The sequence below is a fragment of the Crotalus tigris genome, unplaced genomic scaffold (genome assembly GCF_016545835.1).
Source record: "Crotalus tigris isolate CLP2741 ecotype Arizona unplaced genomic scaffold, ASM1654583v1 scf7180000018053.2689490, whole genome shotgun sequence".
Lineage (NCBI taxonomy): Eukaryota > Metazoa > Chordata > Lepidosauria > Squamata > Viperidae > Crotalus > Crotalus tigris.
This window is the reverse complement of record NW_024096796.1, coordinates 1,162,693-1,177,470: the sequence shown is the minus strand read 5'-3', so window position 1 is coordinate 1,177,470 and position 14,778 is coordinate 1,162,693. Positions and strand designations below refer to the sequence as shown.

Here is a 14,778-nt window from a genome sequence, read left to right as displayed (position 1 = left end):
AAGCCACTTGTATATAAACAGAGACGAAACCTTACTCCTTCTAGCACGGATGATATTGCCTAGTTAGATGATGAAACATCTGCAAGAAAACAACCAAGCTCAGAGACCCTAAATGACCGCCCCCCAGTTCAAGTATTGGTATCGTTGCTAAATATTAAGTTCCTCTCAAATCATACATATCTTCTTCTCTTCACCTACTATGGCTACAATAAGAGTTTGGAAATATTGTTTTTGTTTTAAAATAGCACCTGTTTGTTATTTCATTTAATCTGTGACAAGCTCCAGTTAGTTTAAACAATAGATCAGGATTTCTGATCCTGGGTTTTCTGAACATTCCATAGTGTAAGCTAATCAATTTCTTGTTTTCAGAATAAAGGAACAAATGCAATTGGTTTACAAGGAAGGGTTATGCATTCAGTTGCCTCCTTATGATTAAACTAGAACTGAGGGAGGAGGAGCAGGCTTATGAACATTATATGAAACAATGATTTTTTTGTTATGTTCCAAATCATGTTTACTAGAAATGCTTTTTATTGGCCTTACTATTTGTAGTTAAATCTAGATATTCTCTGTCAGACATCAATATCCGAGAGTTGATTCTTGGAACAACATTGGGTTGGCTCATGATATATTCAACTACATCCTGATCATTGGACAATTCACCCTGAAACACAGATCAAAATCAAAATGCTGGAATTATTTGGAAAATCAGAATAATTTAAAAAATCAGTTTTTTTTTAAATTAAAAATCATTTGCATATTGTATTCCACTATTATAAGGTTGCTACTATGTTACTTTTGTACATCCACTAAAATGCTGTTTTATTTCTGTACTAGCTTATCTCATATCACATTAACTACTTTTGATATACTGTATATTGTATATGCTCCATTTAAAAATATTTGGTAGTATAATAAAGATTGCTTGACAAATCTAGATAAGCTGTAATACAAAAATATTCAATGAATTTTTTGAAACTCCTGATAATCAGAAATTTAACTTACCAGGTACACAGCTCTTTGGAAATAGCTAGTAGTTTCTAAGATTTTATGCATAGTTACTGTTTCTAGTTCATCTGGATCCAATTGTTCTTTTTGAAATGGCATTCCATTAAAAAGCACAATAGGTAGAGGACCAACACCAGTCTGCTCATAGTAACTATATCCTTCCTGAAATACACAGAAGACAAAGTACAATGACTTTCCTATTTTCTATTACTACATACTCCATTAATAAGTTTTATGAATAAACTGTACCAACATAGCACAATATCCTTACTTTATGCAGTATTATTTATCCATTTAATCTAATTTAAATTTAATCTAATTTAAAATCTGGAACAAATATTCTATATGTAAACTAGATAGTTAATTGAATTAGTAAATCCTTATATAATTAACATATATTTTATAAAATAATTCTCTGCTCAAGTATCATGTATAGAAATTTGTTGAAAATGTTGGTTGGAGAATTCTGATACCTTAAAGTTGGCAAGTCTGAAAAGCACTGATCTACGGCTATATAATAAACAAAATAAACTTTTAAAATATTTTCCCTAAAGTTCAAAGCCCAGACCTCTCCTACCTAATGCCTTCCAGGTGTGATGGGATTACTATTTTAAGAATTCCCAACTATCACGGATAATACCAACATATCAGAACGGGTGGCATATATTTGGGGAACATTGGTCTCAAGTACCATGCATAGTATTAACTCATCACGATGGCTTTCCAACTTCAGTAACGAAAGAAGATAATTGTACTGCTTACTCCTTATTCCATCTGCATTTTGATTATAATAATTAAATGAATATATAATACACACTAAATACCTATACTTTATTTCCCCCACAGGAAGTTATTTAACTAATTTTCATTTTTGATGCTACTTCAGGCATATAAAAGTAATTCCTTTTCATATACATCTAAACTATGCATACGTATGCTTTATATACTGATGTTAAAATATAAATAGTAATAATAATATGAATTCCTTACCTTCCTATTCTGATCATAGGCAGAATCAATTCCTAAGATGCTGTTTACTTCTACATAAGGATACTGTTTTTCAAGAACACTAACCACATGTTCCACCTTCAATTTTTCTCCTGCATTCACTTTATTATACATCTATAAAGAGAAATGTGAAATACACAATCTTCAGAAGATTACTGAAATATCTCTCCTGGAACACCTACTTGGCATCACTTTTTTCTTCCTCCAATAGTTCAAAACTGGCCATGATGCTAATGCTTAGTTTTTTACTCACTCCCCCCACACCCAATAATATATATTATTATTATTACATTGTAGGACTATTGGATCTTTTTAATTTCATAAACATGTTCAGGATTTTGTATAGGAACACAATACCTTTATTATCCGATTTATTGGAAGGTTGTTTAACCATCAAAATTAGTGTATCACACAACACATATAAATATATTAAATGCATTAAACACTTTGTTATAATTCTTACAAGTTTTTATTGATGAAACATTTTTCCATCTTCTGACTTTTCCCTGAAGAAAGTGTCTAGTATGATCTCATAAAGAGATAAGAATTAATTTAATTTAAATGTGTTTCTAGAAGGTAATCATTTGTGAAAATAAACATCATAAAGTTAGGAAAGATGAAAATATTCCCTTCTGTATAATACATATGATTCTTGTCTAAGAGATAGCTAACTTCTCATAGCATAGATATAATGGCAATGAAAGAAAGAAGAGAGTGGAAACTGAAAGAGAGAGAAATTTTAACATATTTCTTGAAAGGTATATTTTGTCCTTCACTGGTATCAGTGTAATTACAGAATGAGGAGGAGAAATGAAGATGCACTGGGTAGTATTACATCTCTTTTTCTTAGAGAAATCAGAGGCAGTCTAGTTTATCCTGAAGAATAAATAAAGATGCTTTGCCTTTTCAGAAGGAAGTCCTTTCAGAAACAAATAAGCTTTAGGAACAAATTGACTTTAACTCTTTAAGATTGTTGTATACTATTCAGAATCACTATCTGTGAGGTGGGCAGCCATATAAATTTGATTATAATAAATAAACAAACAAGCCCAATAATACCAAAGAGATAACTTGGGTGTCTCGTCTCATTATCACAACCAAGGGTTACAATATTTGACATATATTTACATTCATATGGGACAGATTACTCACAGATATAATTGTCTGAAATGCATAATTTGTATCTACTTCCTCTGCCATATAATTATATGCCCGAAGAAGAGCAACTCCAGCATCCTGCAACCCATCAACATCTTCAGAATTATCAACTACAAAGACCAGACCAATCCTATTTAAAATAAAGGATTAAATCATAATCAAGAATTGAAAGCATGAACACTATTGCTACATGACTCATTTTGGTAGATGCAGATTCTGTCCATTCTTTAACAGCAATCAAGATTAGAGATCCACCTAGCATAAACAAATCACTTAATGTCTGCTGTTATCAAATATGTTAAGTACTCTGAAAGTTATACATAACATTTGAAACTCTCATCAAATTAATATTGAAATCTTGAGTTTGGAATAAAATTTAGTTTACCTTAAATATGATAGATAACTTTGTAGACAGACCAAATCATGTGCTAGTACAATAACAAAAGCAACACAGAGAAATAGTGAGGCATGGGAAAATGTTTTAAGGTTAATTTTAACTCTTACTGAAGGCAACAATGACGTCTGCCTTAGGTACTGAATATACAGTCAGGAGCATGCACAACAGTTCTAAAATCAGTATCAGAATATATATATTAATTCTCATTTCTCAACAAACTCAAAAGGGTTCTATTTCATATTTCCCAGATGGCTAGGAAAAGGACGTGGGAAGGTTGCATAAATACTAATGAGGCTTTCAACATGCTGAAATTTTTTCATTTCTTGGGATCAAAAAGGGAATACATGAGAATATTACTCAGCTTTAAAAATAAAGTTAAAAGTTCTGAGTGAAAAAAGCCGCAATTTTACCTCAGTGGTATATGGTTAGACAGGAACATTTCAGCCACACCTAGCAATTCTGCTGAACTCTCATGGGAGGGATTTAGGAGAAGCATCTGAAAGTATAACAAAATTATGAATATGAATTTCATTCATTCGGCTGGCTGCTATTATCGAGCAGGATGGCCTCACAGCTGCGTTCCACAGGGTCCCCGGCCAGCATACAGATACGAGGGAGAGAAAGGGCTGTCGCTGCCATCCATGCTCCCATCCGCTGCCTCCGGATGCCATCTGACGATCTTGCCCCCTCCCCCCCGTTAGTGGCAAGCCCACAGAGGCTTGACACCTGCACCAGGCGGCATGGCAGCGGCATGTAAAGAACCCACACAGGCATGCTTTGGCCTGCGGAGGTTACCACTATTTTTTCGTGTATAAGACACTGCACTTGTATAAGATGCACCTGATTTTTGAACAGTGTGTTTACAGAAAAAAGTAGCATCTTATACACGGAAAAATACGGTAAGTTAATATTGGGTGGATTGTTCCCTCAAATTTGCCAAGTGAAAGAATGTCATCTTTTAAAATTATCATCAGCCTCAAGAGCACAGAATAAAACTGAAATATTCCAGTATCTAATTCAAATGCACTATTAGAGGGCAAAAAATAAGCAAATATAAACCCATCTTATCTTGGGTATTTAGAATACAATTAGTGTAAACTAATATTACTCACAAAATTATGGAAGTTTTTTCTTATTTGTCGGATCACACCAGGGAAAGTAGGACGAAGCAATTCCTGGACACTGGAAGGCCAGGAATTGTATCTGCTGTCAACTTCAAGATTATTGATCCACTAAAAAAAGAACAAATTCCCAAGATTAAGATTTGCCTTTCTAAGCAGATCCATTAAGCACAACTCCATATTCCCATTAGCATGGCCATTATAGGTCAATGTAATTGGAAAATATTAAGTTAGAGAAAGGTGAGCTAAATTTTGTCACTTACCTAAATACCATGTTTAGAGATTCAACTTAAATGAAATAATGAAATGCTGTAGATATTAAATGAAAATGTTGGGTGTGACTATATACCATTGTATATGTAATATTTTAATGTTGCAATACAGCATTATTTTCCTACTATTTCTGTCTTAATATTCCACAGAGCAAACTCTTTGCTGAAAATGTTGCCCACTTTTGGGGCTTCTTTGCTAAAGTGCAAATTCACTGCACGAAGAATTTATTGTAGTTCAGGCCAGATCCTGAAGTTGAAACTCAAATACTTTGGCCACCTAATGAGAAGGAAGGACTCACTAGAAAAGGGCCTAATGCTGGGAAAGATTGAGGGCAATAGAAGAATGGGACGACAGAGAATGAGATGGCTGGATGGAGTCACTGAAGCAGTGGGTGTGAACTTAAATGGACTCCAGAAAATGGTAGAGGACAGGAAGACCTGGAGGAACGTTGTTCATGGGGTCGCGATGGATCGGACACGACTTCACAATTAACAACAACAAAAGCAATTTCATTGGAGTTATCACATCAGCATAACGTAGACAGAGCATATACTTACTGAAATTGCGCTGCTTCTGATATCTACAGCATAGTCAGAGTCAGATGGCTGGATGTTCAACTTCAGCACATTGTGCATGGAACGCCCGACAATTCCTAAACTATGCAACCCTTCCATAACACGAGCTTCATTCCTCAGGACATCGAATAAGCTAGAAAAATCACGAAATCAGATCACATTAAATTTTAAAACATGGGTACTGATGTTCTGTAGTCTTTTAGCATTATTATACTGAACTGTAAGCAAGAAGGAGCATTCTGAAGAGTTCGTACCTAAATATATCCTGTGTATCTAGATCTATATGAAGTCCATTGATGAATAGGGCCGAATCTCCCAATTGTAAACCTAAAGTCCCTTTGAAGTACTGGAAAAAGAATGTAGAAAAGCCATTAATACAATTTGAGGAATTGAAATTGGCCATTTTTGTGTAGTTTTCTCAAACTGTTCACACATAAAGCTATCAAATTGTTCGTACGTATACATTTAAATGTAATTCTCATCCACATGGAGGGATTTGGGTTTGGTTGACCTAGCCTTCCCATTTAGAGTTAATTCATTTTGCCTTTTTTTCCTACTATTTAATAAAATTACAATATATATCAGCTTTGATCATGCATAGTGAAATAAATGGTTGGCTTTCTTTAGAAACAGAACAATGGGTGAAAACATTTTAAAATAACCTTGCTGTCTGTAGTGAGTCATAATAATCACAAGTTGATTTTCACTTTTAAGCGAGTAGCTGATCTTTTTCACTTTCATGTCAGCATAGAGAGGTTAACATTTTGTAAAGAACATGGTAACTACTCTCTATTTGCTATGTATTTTATTGCTACTATTTGCAAGATTTCAATTTATATGCCTATGTGAAAGTAAGATGAAGGAAGACTCAATTCAGCCTTTTCAAGTCTGGTATTCTCCCAAAGTATTAATATCATACAGTAACTTTACCAAGATAACTGCAAGGTGCCAGATAGGAGAAGGCTATACATCATCTACTTACCCACGGGCATATAAATAAAACTTTTAAATATAGAGTCACAAAAATAAATAGGTATTTTTATTTGAAATAAATATAATCAGAGCAGAGATTGAGAGTAGTTTTAAAAAAGAAAAGAAATAACAAATAGCTTTAAGATCTATGACTATTAGCAAGTTTTTGATTGCAAAATAGTTGATGGAAAAGCAAAGTTTTATCCATGAAGACAAGGTGTTCTACACAAATGTACAGGCTTTCATGAATGGCAATATCTGATATGATGGCTGAATGAAATCTAGATTAAACAGATATGTTATCACAGATACATAATATATGCATGCTAAATCAGATAAAATGATGAATTTGGCCATAATATTTCAACTTTACAAGGAAGGAAAGCAAAAAAAGAAAGCAATATTTTTGCCATCTGACTTGGAATTTTAAGACTTGCATTCCACTCTATCTGGATGGTACTAAGTTGGCTAAATGCTGATTTAAAGCAAGTCAAAAAGAATATCCTCAATCATAAATGAGTGCCCCATTTTGGTCAACATCAAGTTATATTAAGTTTATCCCATAATTTATTTCCTTAGTGTTGTGACAATCCAATTCCTCTAGAGTAATTCTATTTCTAGAATAGGACTCTTGAGGGCTCATTAAATAGTTTTGTTCCTGAGTATTTTTCACAGTCTCTGTTCCCACAGTGACAGAACAAAAAATGAAACAAATATTAGGCAGCAATTGTCAGGCAAAAGATAGCTTTGGTTTTAAGGACAGTTTATAAAGATATAGATGGAAAGGGGCTCACAGTATTTATTCTGTCAATTAGATCTGTATTGAATTAATCCTGTAACAGTTCACATTGAACCATAAGCCTTGACAGAAGTGGGGAATTTATTTAAAGGAAAAAATGTTACAATATCAATTTCTGTATTATGATCTACTAGAAAAAACTAGTCACAACACATTTTTTTTAATGAATAAACCTTCTAGCTTTCATCTTATATGGTACAATATAGGTTTCTCATGAGTAACCCTTAACTGTTGTCTCCAAGGAAATGTTTAGAATCAAACTAGTTATGAGTACATTGGGTCACTATTTCTGAGCATTTAGAAATAGTTTGATATATATTTTAATTGATGTTTCTTGGGAAATGAATCAAAATGTTCTAATTTTATTTAACATTTAGATTTTATATACCATAATACTAGGAAGAAAAGATTTTACATGACAAATCCTCAAATTCACATCCATATATTAGAAAAAGGTAATTTGGTCTTTGATGCCATTGAGCAATATTTTTGTGTGAAAAGAGATACTCTGCAATTATTCTGCTTTTCCTAAATCTGAACAAGCTTTGAAGAAATTTAAAAAATATAAAATGTGGTAAGCATTTTATTAGTACAATTTATTCTTAAAAGAACTATTTGTTTGAAAGTACTTAACAATATAAAAAGTTGCCTTGATAGAAAGGGAGAGCAGGAATCTGGCAATAAATACTGCAGTGTATACATTATACATTACTAGTTCACCTTAATGTCTGTTTATGACATATCCCCACCTAGCCATGAATATATTCCTACATGTATATTCTTACCTTTTGGTTCTCTTCAATTTCTGATCTCAGTTCTGAAGGAACAACTGTCTTTGTTATTGCCCTACAAAAGACCAAATTGTCCATTAAATCATTATCCCATTTCAGTTTTGTTTTTTATTAAATTAAAGTTACTAACAAGTACATCTCAGTATTATGGCCAGAAAGAGGTACAGATAATCCAGTCCCTCCAGAGTCTTCTGGAACTATGAGCTAATCTCAACAACTTTTCTTAAAATGGGAAAGTTGGAGGCTGGACAAAAGTTGTCCAGATCCATTGGGTCCAGCAATGGCTTCTTCAAGAGGAGGCAAACAATCACATCTTTCAAAGCAAGCAGTACTCTCTCTTATAAAAAGGCATTGCAGGATTCAACCAAATGCTTGGTCCCTCATTACCAAGGGAGGGAATAGAAATTACTCAAGGAGGGAATTTCTCCTGATTACTCCCAAGGGAATGGACTATCCTAAAAAGATTCCTTGTTAGCTCTCCCCAGACATAATAAAGATGGAAAATCCTAAAGAAAAGCTCTGAATTGGTTTATTCTTTGTTTTCTTTCAGCAAAGCATTAGGAACATTTTACACTGCTTCATCACCCAGAGTTCCTCTGTAAACCAGAGAGCCTTTCTGAATCCAAGCACATAAGGAGAGTACATGGGTCTAATCCAGTCCAAAGCTATTGTCATCCTGTCATTCCAAGCAGCAACTAAGGCCTTATCTGAACCATGTACCATAACCCTAGGAACAACACCAAGCTCTTTCTTAAGTCCAACAGGGTCCATCATGCACATAGGGTGGGCTGATTAAATAGAAATGGATAAACCGTCAAAGAGAAATTCCAATATTATTTACATCTCCCAAAATATTTTTTCACATATTACAATGAAGACTCTTCTCTGTCCTCTTAACTCATACTATTTATACATCTACTTAACAGCAACAAGAATAATTACCTAGCCTTTGTAGGAAAATTTTGACTCAGATCTTTCATGACTGTCAAAGCATCCACTGTGGGAGCAGCCAGAATACGAGCAGCAGTTTGGAAACTTAAATCTATAAATAAAAACAACTGGTTCAATCAAAAGCTAATTCTTTTAAATCAAAAATATAAGTTTGATGAGAATGTTCACATGGTTAATGGACTCATACTTGGGGGACTTTCACTTTATCAAGCTAGTATGTTAATCATTTCACTTTTTTTAAGTACTAAAAAAAACAGGCAAATTATATTTTTATCCCAAAACGGTCACCCAAAGAAAAAATATTTCTCAGTTTCACAAGTATACCTGTACCTATTTAAATTATATTCTTAAACACATTTGGATAAACACAATGAACAATATTAAACACATTTGGATAAACACAATGAACAATATTAAATACTATAAAGTATTAATGTGGCTGTAAGAGATAAATTCTGTGATGTTCCCCATCTTTCTATGGAGGATTTTCTACCTAATTCCAGTTAACTACAAATCAATAGTTAAAAAGTGCTTTGAAGTTGCTTTATTGAGCTATGATCACAGGATGTTCTCTGAGAGTATAACAAACTTCACAAGCAAGCAAGTAAATATTTTATTAATTTGATTACAGACATCTTCTTGAATACTTTAGTATGAAGAAATGACAATTGTCAAATTGTAATTGGCTAATAAGGTAAAAAAATTACTTGGCCTTGACACCTGCACACCTACACCCACACATCACAAACTTATTGTATTTGTTTCTATTACTATATAATCTATGCTCTTATTTGCATTTTACAATAACTTCGAACAAGCTGTTTTTCAAATATTAGCATATTCTAAATGCATTTAAGATGGCTTCACATGTCTGCCAATATCTGCTGGGTTTGAGTTCCTGCAAACTTTCAGTTTATAGCAGAAATAAATCTTGCATCACTTCCAAACACATTTATATGTCTGAATAATTTTGTTGTCATAAGAATACTTTGTGCTGAGGTTATAGAACTACTACCAAAGAGCTTCCGGTTTTGACGTCGAGACGGAACAGGCGCAGGAAGATTGGGCTCCGTCTTTCGCGTTCGATTTCACCCCGCTGTGGGACCCTGGAAAGGGTTAAAAGTTGCCCCATAGAGGCGACAAGCAAGCAGGGGACCCTTGTTGATTGTGGGGGGGGGGGACACCAGCCATCCCGTTTGATCCAAGGAAGCCCTCCAAACCAGAAAATAATCACAGAGAAGGAACTAGCAACTCAGAAAATAGAATGAAAACTAGAGAAAGCTGACCCAAATATGGAGGACCCAAAGGAAAAAATGGCCAGACTCAGACAAATGAAGAATTAGAAGACACAATGATAATATTGGAAATGGAAAAGACATTTTATCAACCAAGATTTCAGAGCATACTGGAGGGCAAGGAAGGAAAGCCAATGTAATGGAAGACAGAGCTATTACCAGAACTGTGGGGAACTGGAGGAGGGAGGCTGTTTAATGAGTATCAATGTGCTAGCTCTTCCAAAAATACTTTAACTAATTTGTTCCTTTTGCTCCAAATAATATGCACAAAAATAAAGGAAAAATTATTTGATGATCCAAATGCACTGACTTGGAAAGTTAGTTGGCAAAGGAAGAAAGCTAGAGTAAGACTGAAGAAAACAGAAGCTTTGACCTATTAGAGGGGATATTATATTATCAATTAGATATTTGAATATGGTTAAGAATAGATTGCTAGAAATAGAAATATAACTAGATAGATAAGATTGGTAATCAGAATATCATATTTTGGCATGAAAAGGGAAATAATAAAATGCTAAGAAGTTTGAATAAGGGAAGCTTTTGGTTACCCAAATATAACTTGTTTTGAAACTATAAATGATGGCATATTTTGAATACGGATAGGAAATTAAAACTGAAAAAAAAGTGAAAATAGGATACTGAACAAATGGATATTGAGTGCAAATGCAATTAAGATATGTTTTGGTTAGAAAAGATATCATAAACTGGTGTCATTGATATTATTAGAAAACTGTAATAAATGCTGATATTCAACGGTATATCTATTAATAACAATAAGAACTGTATTTGTTTAATGTGGAAAAATGTTTATTACCGCAAGAAGAGAGGAGGTATTGGATGGTGTAATTATTGGATTTAATTTGAAGAAGCTTATATGTACCACAGAATTATTAATGGACCCAGTCAACACGTTGTCTATTAAGCACTTGTTTGTAAAAGTAGAAATAATATATATATATATATATATATATATATATATATATATATATATATATGTATATGTATATGTATATATATATATATATATATATATATAACAAAAGAACTACTACCAAAGGAAGGATGTGATCAATTTGTGATGAGACAATTGCCTCTATAAAGTTTACATTGAGGACATTTTTCAGATTTGCCCAATACAGACACAAAAGACAAATCTAATAAGGATAGTTTACCTTGTAACTGCCACACTTTTAATGGTGCCATTTCATTGGTGCTTTCCACAAGATGCTTTCTTAGTTCTTTCACCTCTTCTTCCAAATGGGAATGCAGTTGCCTGATAAGGCAAAAAACATCAATCTATCTCAGTCATCAAACAAACAAACAATTGCCCTGGTCAATATGAATTTAGATTACCTTTCCATTATCTTATAGGTTTTAGTTTGGGAAAAACAAAACTGCTAGCCACATTTTGAAATGTTTGATTTGGAAATATAAAAAAAGTTCAGCAGATTTATCCATATATATATATACACTTTATTTTACCTTAATTTCCCAAACAGAAATCCTTGCACCTCATCAATTGGGTCATTGTCACCTATTACTGTTGAATTTATATCTGTACCTACAAAAATATGAACATGTAAATTATGAAGTTATTCTACTAAATAGGAGGCAGTCAATAACAGAGAAGACAGACTAGGATAAAAGCAAGTCATTTCTATTTTTCTAACACGAGAATAATCACTATACTTTTTAAAATATAATGATCATTACCCCATTTCTTAGGAATCACATATTACTAATCTTGGTTTTGTATTTTGTATCCTGTTATCAAGGCCACATTCTAACAGGGCGGCAATTTCCAATTATCCCAACTACCTTGATAGTTCTGTTTTTATGCTGATCCTCATCAACCTGATCAACAGAGATTCATGTTGAAAACTTTTCTCTTAGCTAAAAGAAGTCACATTTAAGTCACTCATGACTTAAAATGGACACCTAACATCAAAAGCGTCATCAAAAAAGCACAACAAAGAATGTTCTTTCTAAGCCAATTCAGAAAGCTCAGACTTCCCAAGGAGTTGCTGATACAGTTCTACAAAGGAATTATTGAATCTGTCATTTGCATCTCTATAACTGTCTGGTTTGGCACAGCAACCAAACAAAACAGACACAGACTTCAATGGATAGTTAGAACTGCAGAAAAAATAAATGCAACCAGCCTGACTTCCATTGAGGACATCTATACTCCATGACCCAGAAAGAGGGCTGCGAAAATATCTAGACTCCTCCCATCCTGGACATAAACTGTTTCAACTTCTTCCCTCAAGACGATGATAGGGTATTGCATGCCAAAACAACTAAACACAAGGACAGTTTCCGCCCCCCCCCCATGCTATCACTCTAAATAACTAATTCTCACAACTATGTCTTATGCCCTGGGATGTCAAACCTAGTAGGGCATTATCCTAGTATTATCCTTCTCATCTTTTCTATTACCTATTTCCTTAGCTTTTTATGACTTTGTTGTTTATATCTTATGATTTATGCTAATTGCTTGTTTTGTATCCTATGACTATCACTAAGCACTGTCTTATGATTTATGATAATCATATTTTATGATAAGGATCATGATTTTTCACTTGTTGCTTGTATGTATATTAAGAGCTTATGCACTGGAGACAAATTTATTGTGTCCAATCGCACTTGGCCAATAAAGAATTCTATTCTATTCTATTCTATTCTATTCTTGACCAAACTGCGTACAACAGTGTTGTCATTCTTCATTTCGCCTCAGAAACAATCAGAATACAGTTTTTATTAGCAGTCAAATAAGACATTTTGAAAAGTCAATACATTCTCATGTAATTTCAAGATTTTAAAGCTATTAATAACAATCAGGATGGATTATATTGATGAAATAGGGTAAATTTCATGTAAGGGGGATGCCTTCAAGTCAGTGTTGACTCCTAACAACTTTTTGGACATATCACTGCAGTTTTCTTGGCAAGCTTTTCAGAAATAGTTGCCATTTCTTTCTTCCTAGGACTTCCTGGGAGGGGATGAGTGATCCAAAGTCACCCTGCTGGCTTTATGCCTAAAGTGTGATTAGAATTTACAGTTTATCAGTTTCTAGCCTAGTACCTTAACTATTACACCAAACTGGTTCTTTTCATACATACATCATTTTGCTGTTTTCAATAAAAAGGCAGAATCACACTAGGCAAGTAACTGTATGATAGTATTAGATTTTGGTGTGTATCAAATCTCCAAGAAAGAGTTTCTAAGAAAAATCCTTCAGAAGCCAGTAGCAAGTCATACAACAAATCATTCATAAGTCAAGGAATTGGATACCATCTTCAGAATTCAACAGAGGCTCTACCCAAAGAACAGCATAAAAAATGGCTCATCATATAAGCAGATAGTCAAATTTAAAAACAAGTTCCCTGATTTAGTCTAATATTGCTTTAGGAAACCAGGAGACAAATCCAGAGTAACAAGAAAATCAAGCAACAAGGACAATGTTATTTGCTGATTTTTTTTCTGAGTGTTGATAGTTTATGATTAACATTTACTTCTTTATATCCCACCTTTAAACATTTACAAATAACTCAAGACGGCGAACATATGTAAAACTCCTTCATCTTATCTTCCTCACAACAACCCTGTGTAGTGAGCTGGTCTGAGACTGACTGGCCCAAAATCACCCAGCTGGCTTTCACGGCTAAGGTGGGACTAGAACTCACAATCTCGCACTTTACAGAAAATGAATAGGGATAAATATATTAACAAAGGACTGTGAGAAGAGAGAGAAAAATGGCATCTCTATCAGCTGCAGTCCTAAGATAGATTCATCAGACGTTCTCTTTCTTCACAGGAATTCCATTGAGTTTGGACAAAAGGCCTACGGTCCTTATAACATTAAGAATGAGTACTAAGGGATCCTTTTCTTCTTTTACCTAAGCTATCATTCTCTTTTACATCATGACTTTTTACATTCGTAAACCTTAAACCTTTTATTGATATGAAAATTGCACTGAGAATACTCCTAGCTAAAGAAAGGGATATAAATACTATAAAGAAACAAAGATTATAAATAAGTAGCCTTAAAATGACCTGAAAAACTGTTATGAAGAGAATCACAATGAACTTTTCATCATATCTTATTTCATCATGAAACTATTACTACTTTTAAAGGTAGGAATTCACCTTTCACCTGGGTATCATCCTTAGCCTTATATTCTGTGCTTTTAATGGCCAATTCTACTCCGTAGCCTGACAGGTAGACTTTTTCTTTATTTGGATTCTACAAAGAAATAAAGGTAAAATCATATGAATATTGTCCAACAAAACATTTGATAGATTAATTTTTTATAACTTTGCAAGATATGTTATATTATCCAACCATATTTAAACAATGCTGAGGCTTGTCTATGAAATACTTCACAAATTAATTCAGAACTTTCTTTGATCAAAGGAGAATTATGCCT

At 33.6% G+C, this 14,778-nt stretch overlaps 1 protein-coding gene across 2 annotated transcripts in view; it reads right to left on the bottom strand.

The window, feature by feature from the left end:
• UGGT1 (UDP-glucose glycoprotein glucosyltransferase 1) overlaps positions 1-14,778 on the bottom strand; it is a 50,592-nt gene that overhangs the window by 29,901 nt on the left and 5,913 nt on the right. For both annotated transcript variants that reach the window (XM_039347152.1, XM_039347153.1), the window contains exons 7-19: positions 14,498-14,594; positions 11,831-11,909; positions 11,521-11,621; positions 9,045-9,144; positions 8,097-8,157; positions 5,795-5,886; positions 5,523-5,673; positions 4,684-4,803; positions 3,982-4,067; positions 3,169-3,304; positions 1,999-2,130; positions 1,006-1,170; positions 544-664 (exon numbers count right to left, since the gene is read on the bottom strand). In XM_039347152.1, the coding sequence (XP_039203086.1) occupies positions 544-664; positions 1,006-1,170; positions 1,999-2,130; positions 3,169-3,304; positions 3,982-4,067; positions 4,684-4,803; positions 5,523-5,673; positions 5,795-5,886; positions 8,097-8,157; positions 9,045-9,144; positions 11,521-11,621; positions 11,831-11,909; positions 14,498-14,594 (1,441 nt within the window). The remainder of the gene's footprint in view (positions 1-543; positions 665-1,005; positions 1,171-1,998; positions 2,131-3,168; positions 3,305-3,981; positions 4,068-4,683; positions 4,804-5,522; positions 5,674-5,794; positions 5,887-8,096; positions 8,158-9,044; positions 9,145-11,520; positions 11,622-11,830; positions 11,910-14,497; positions 14,595-14,778) is intronic.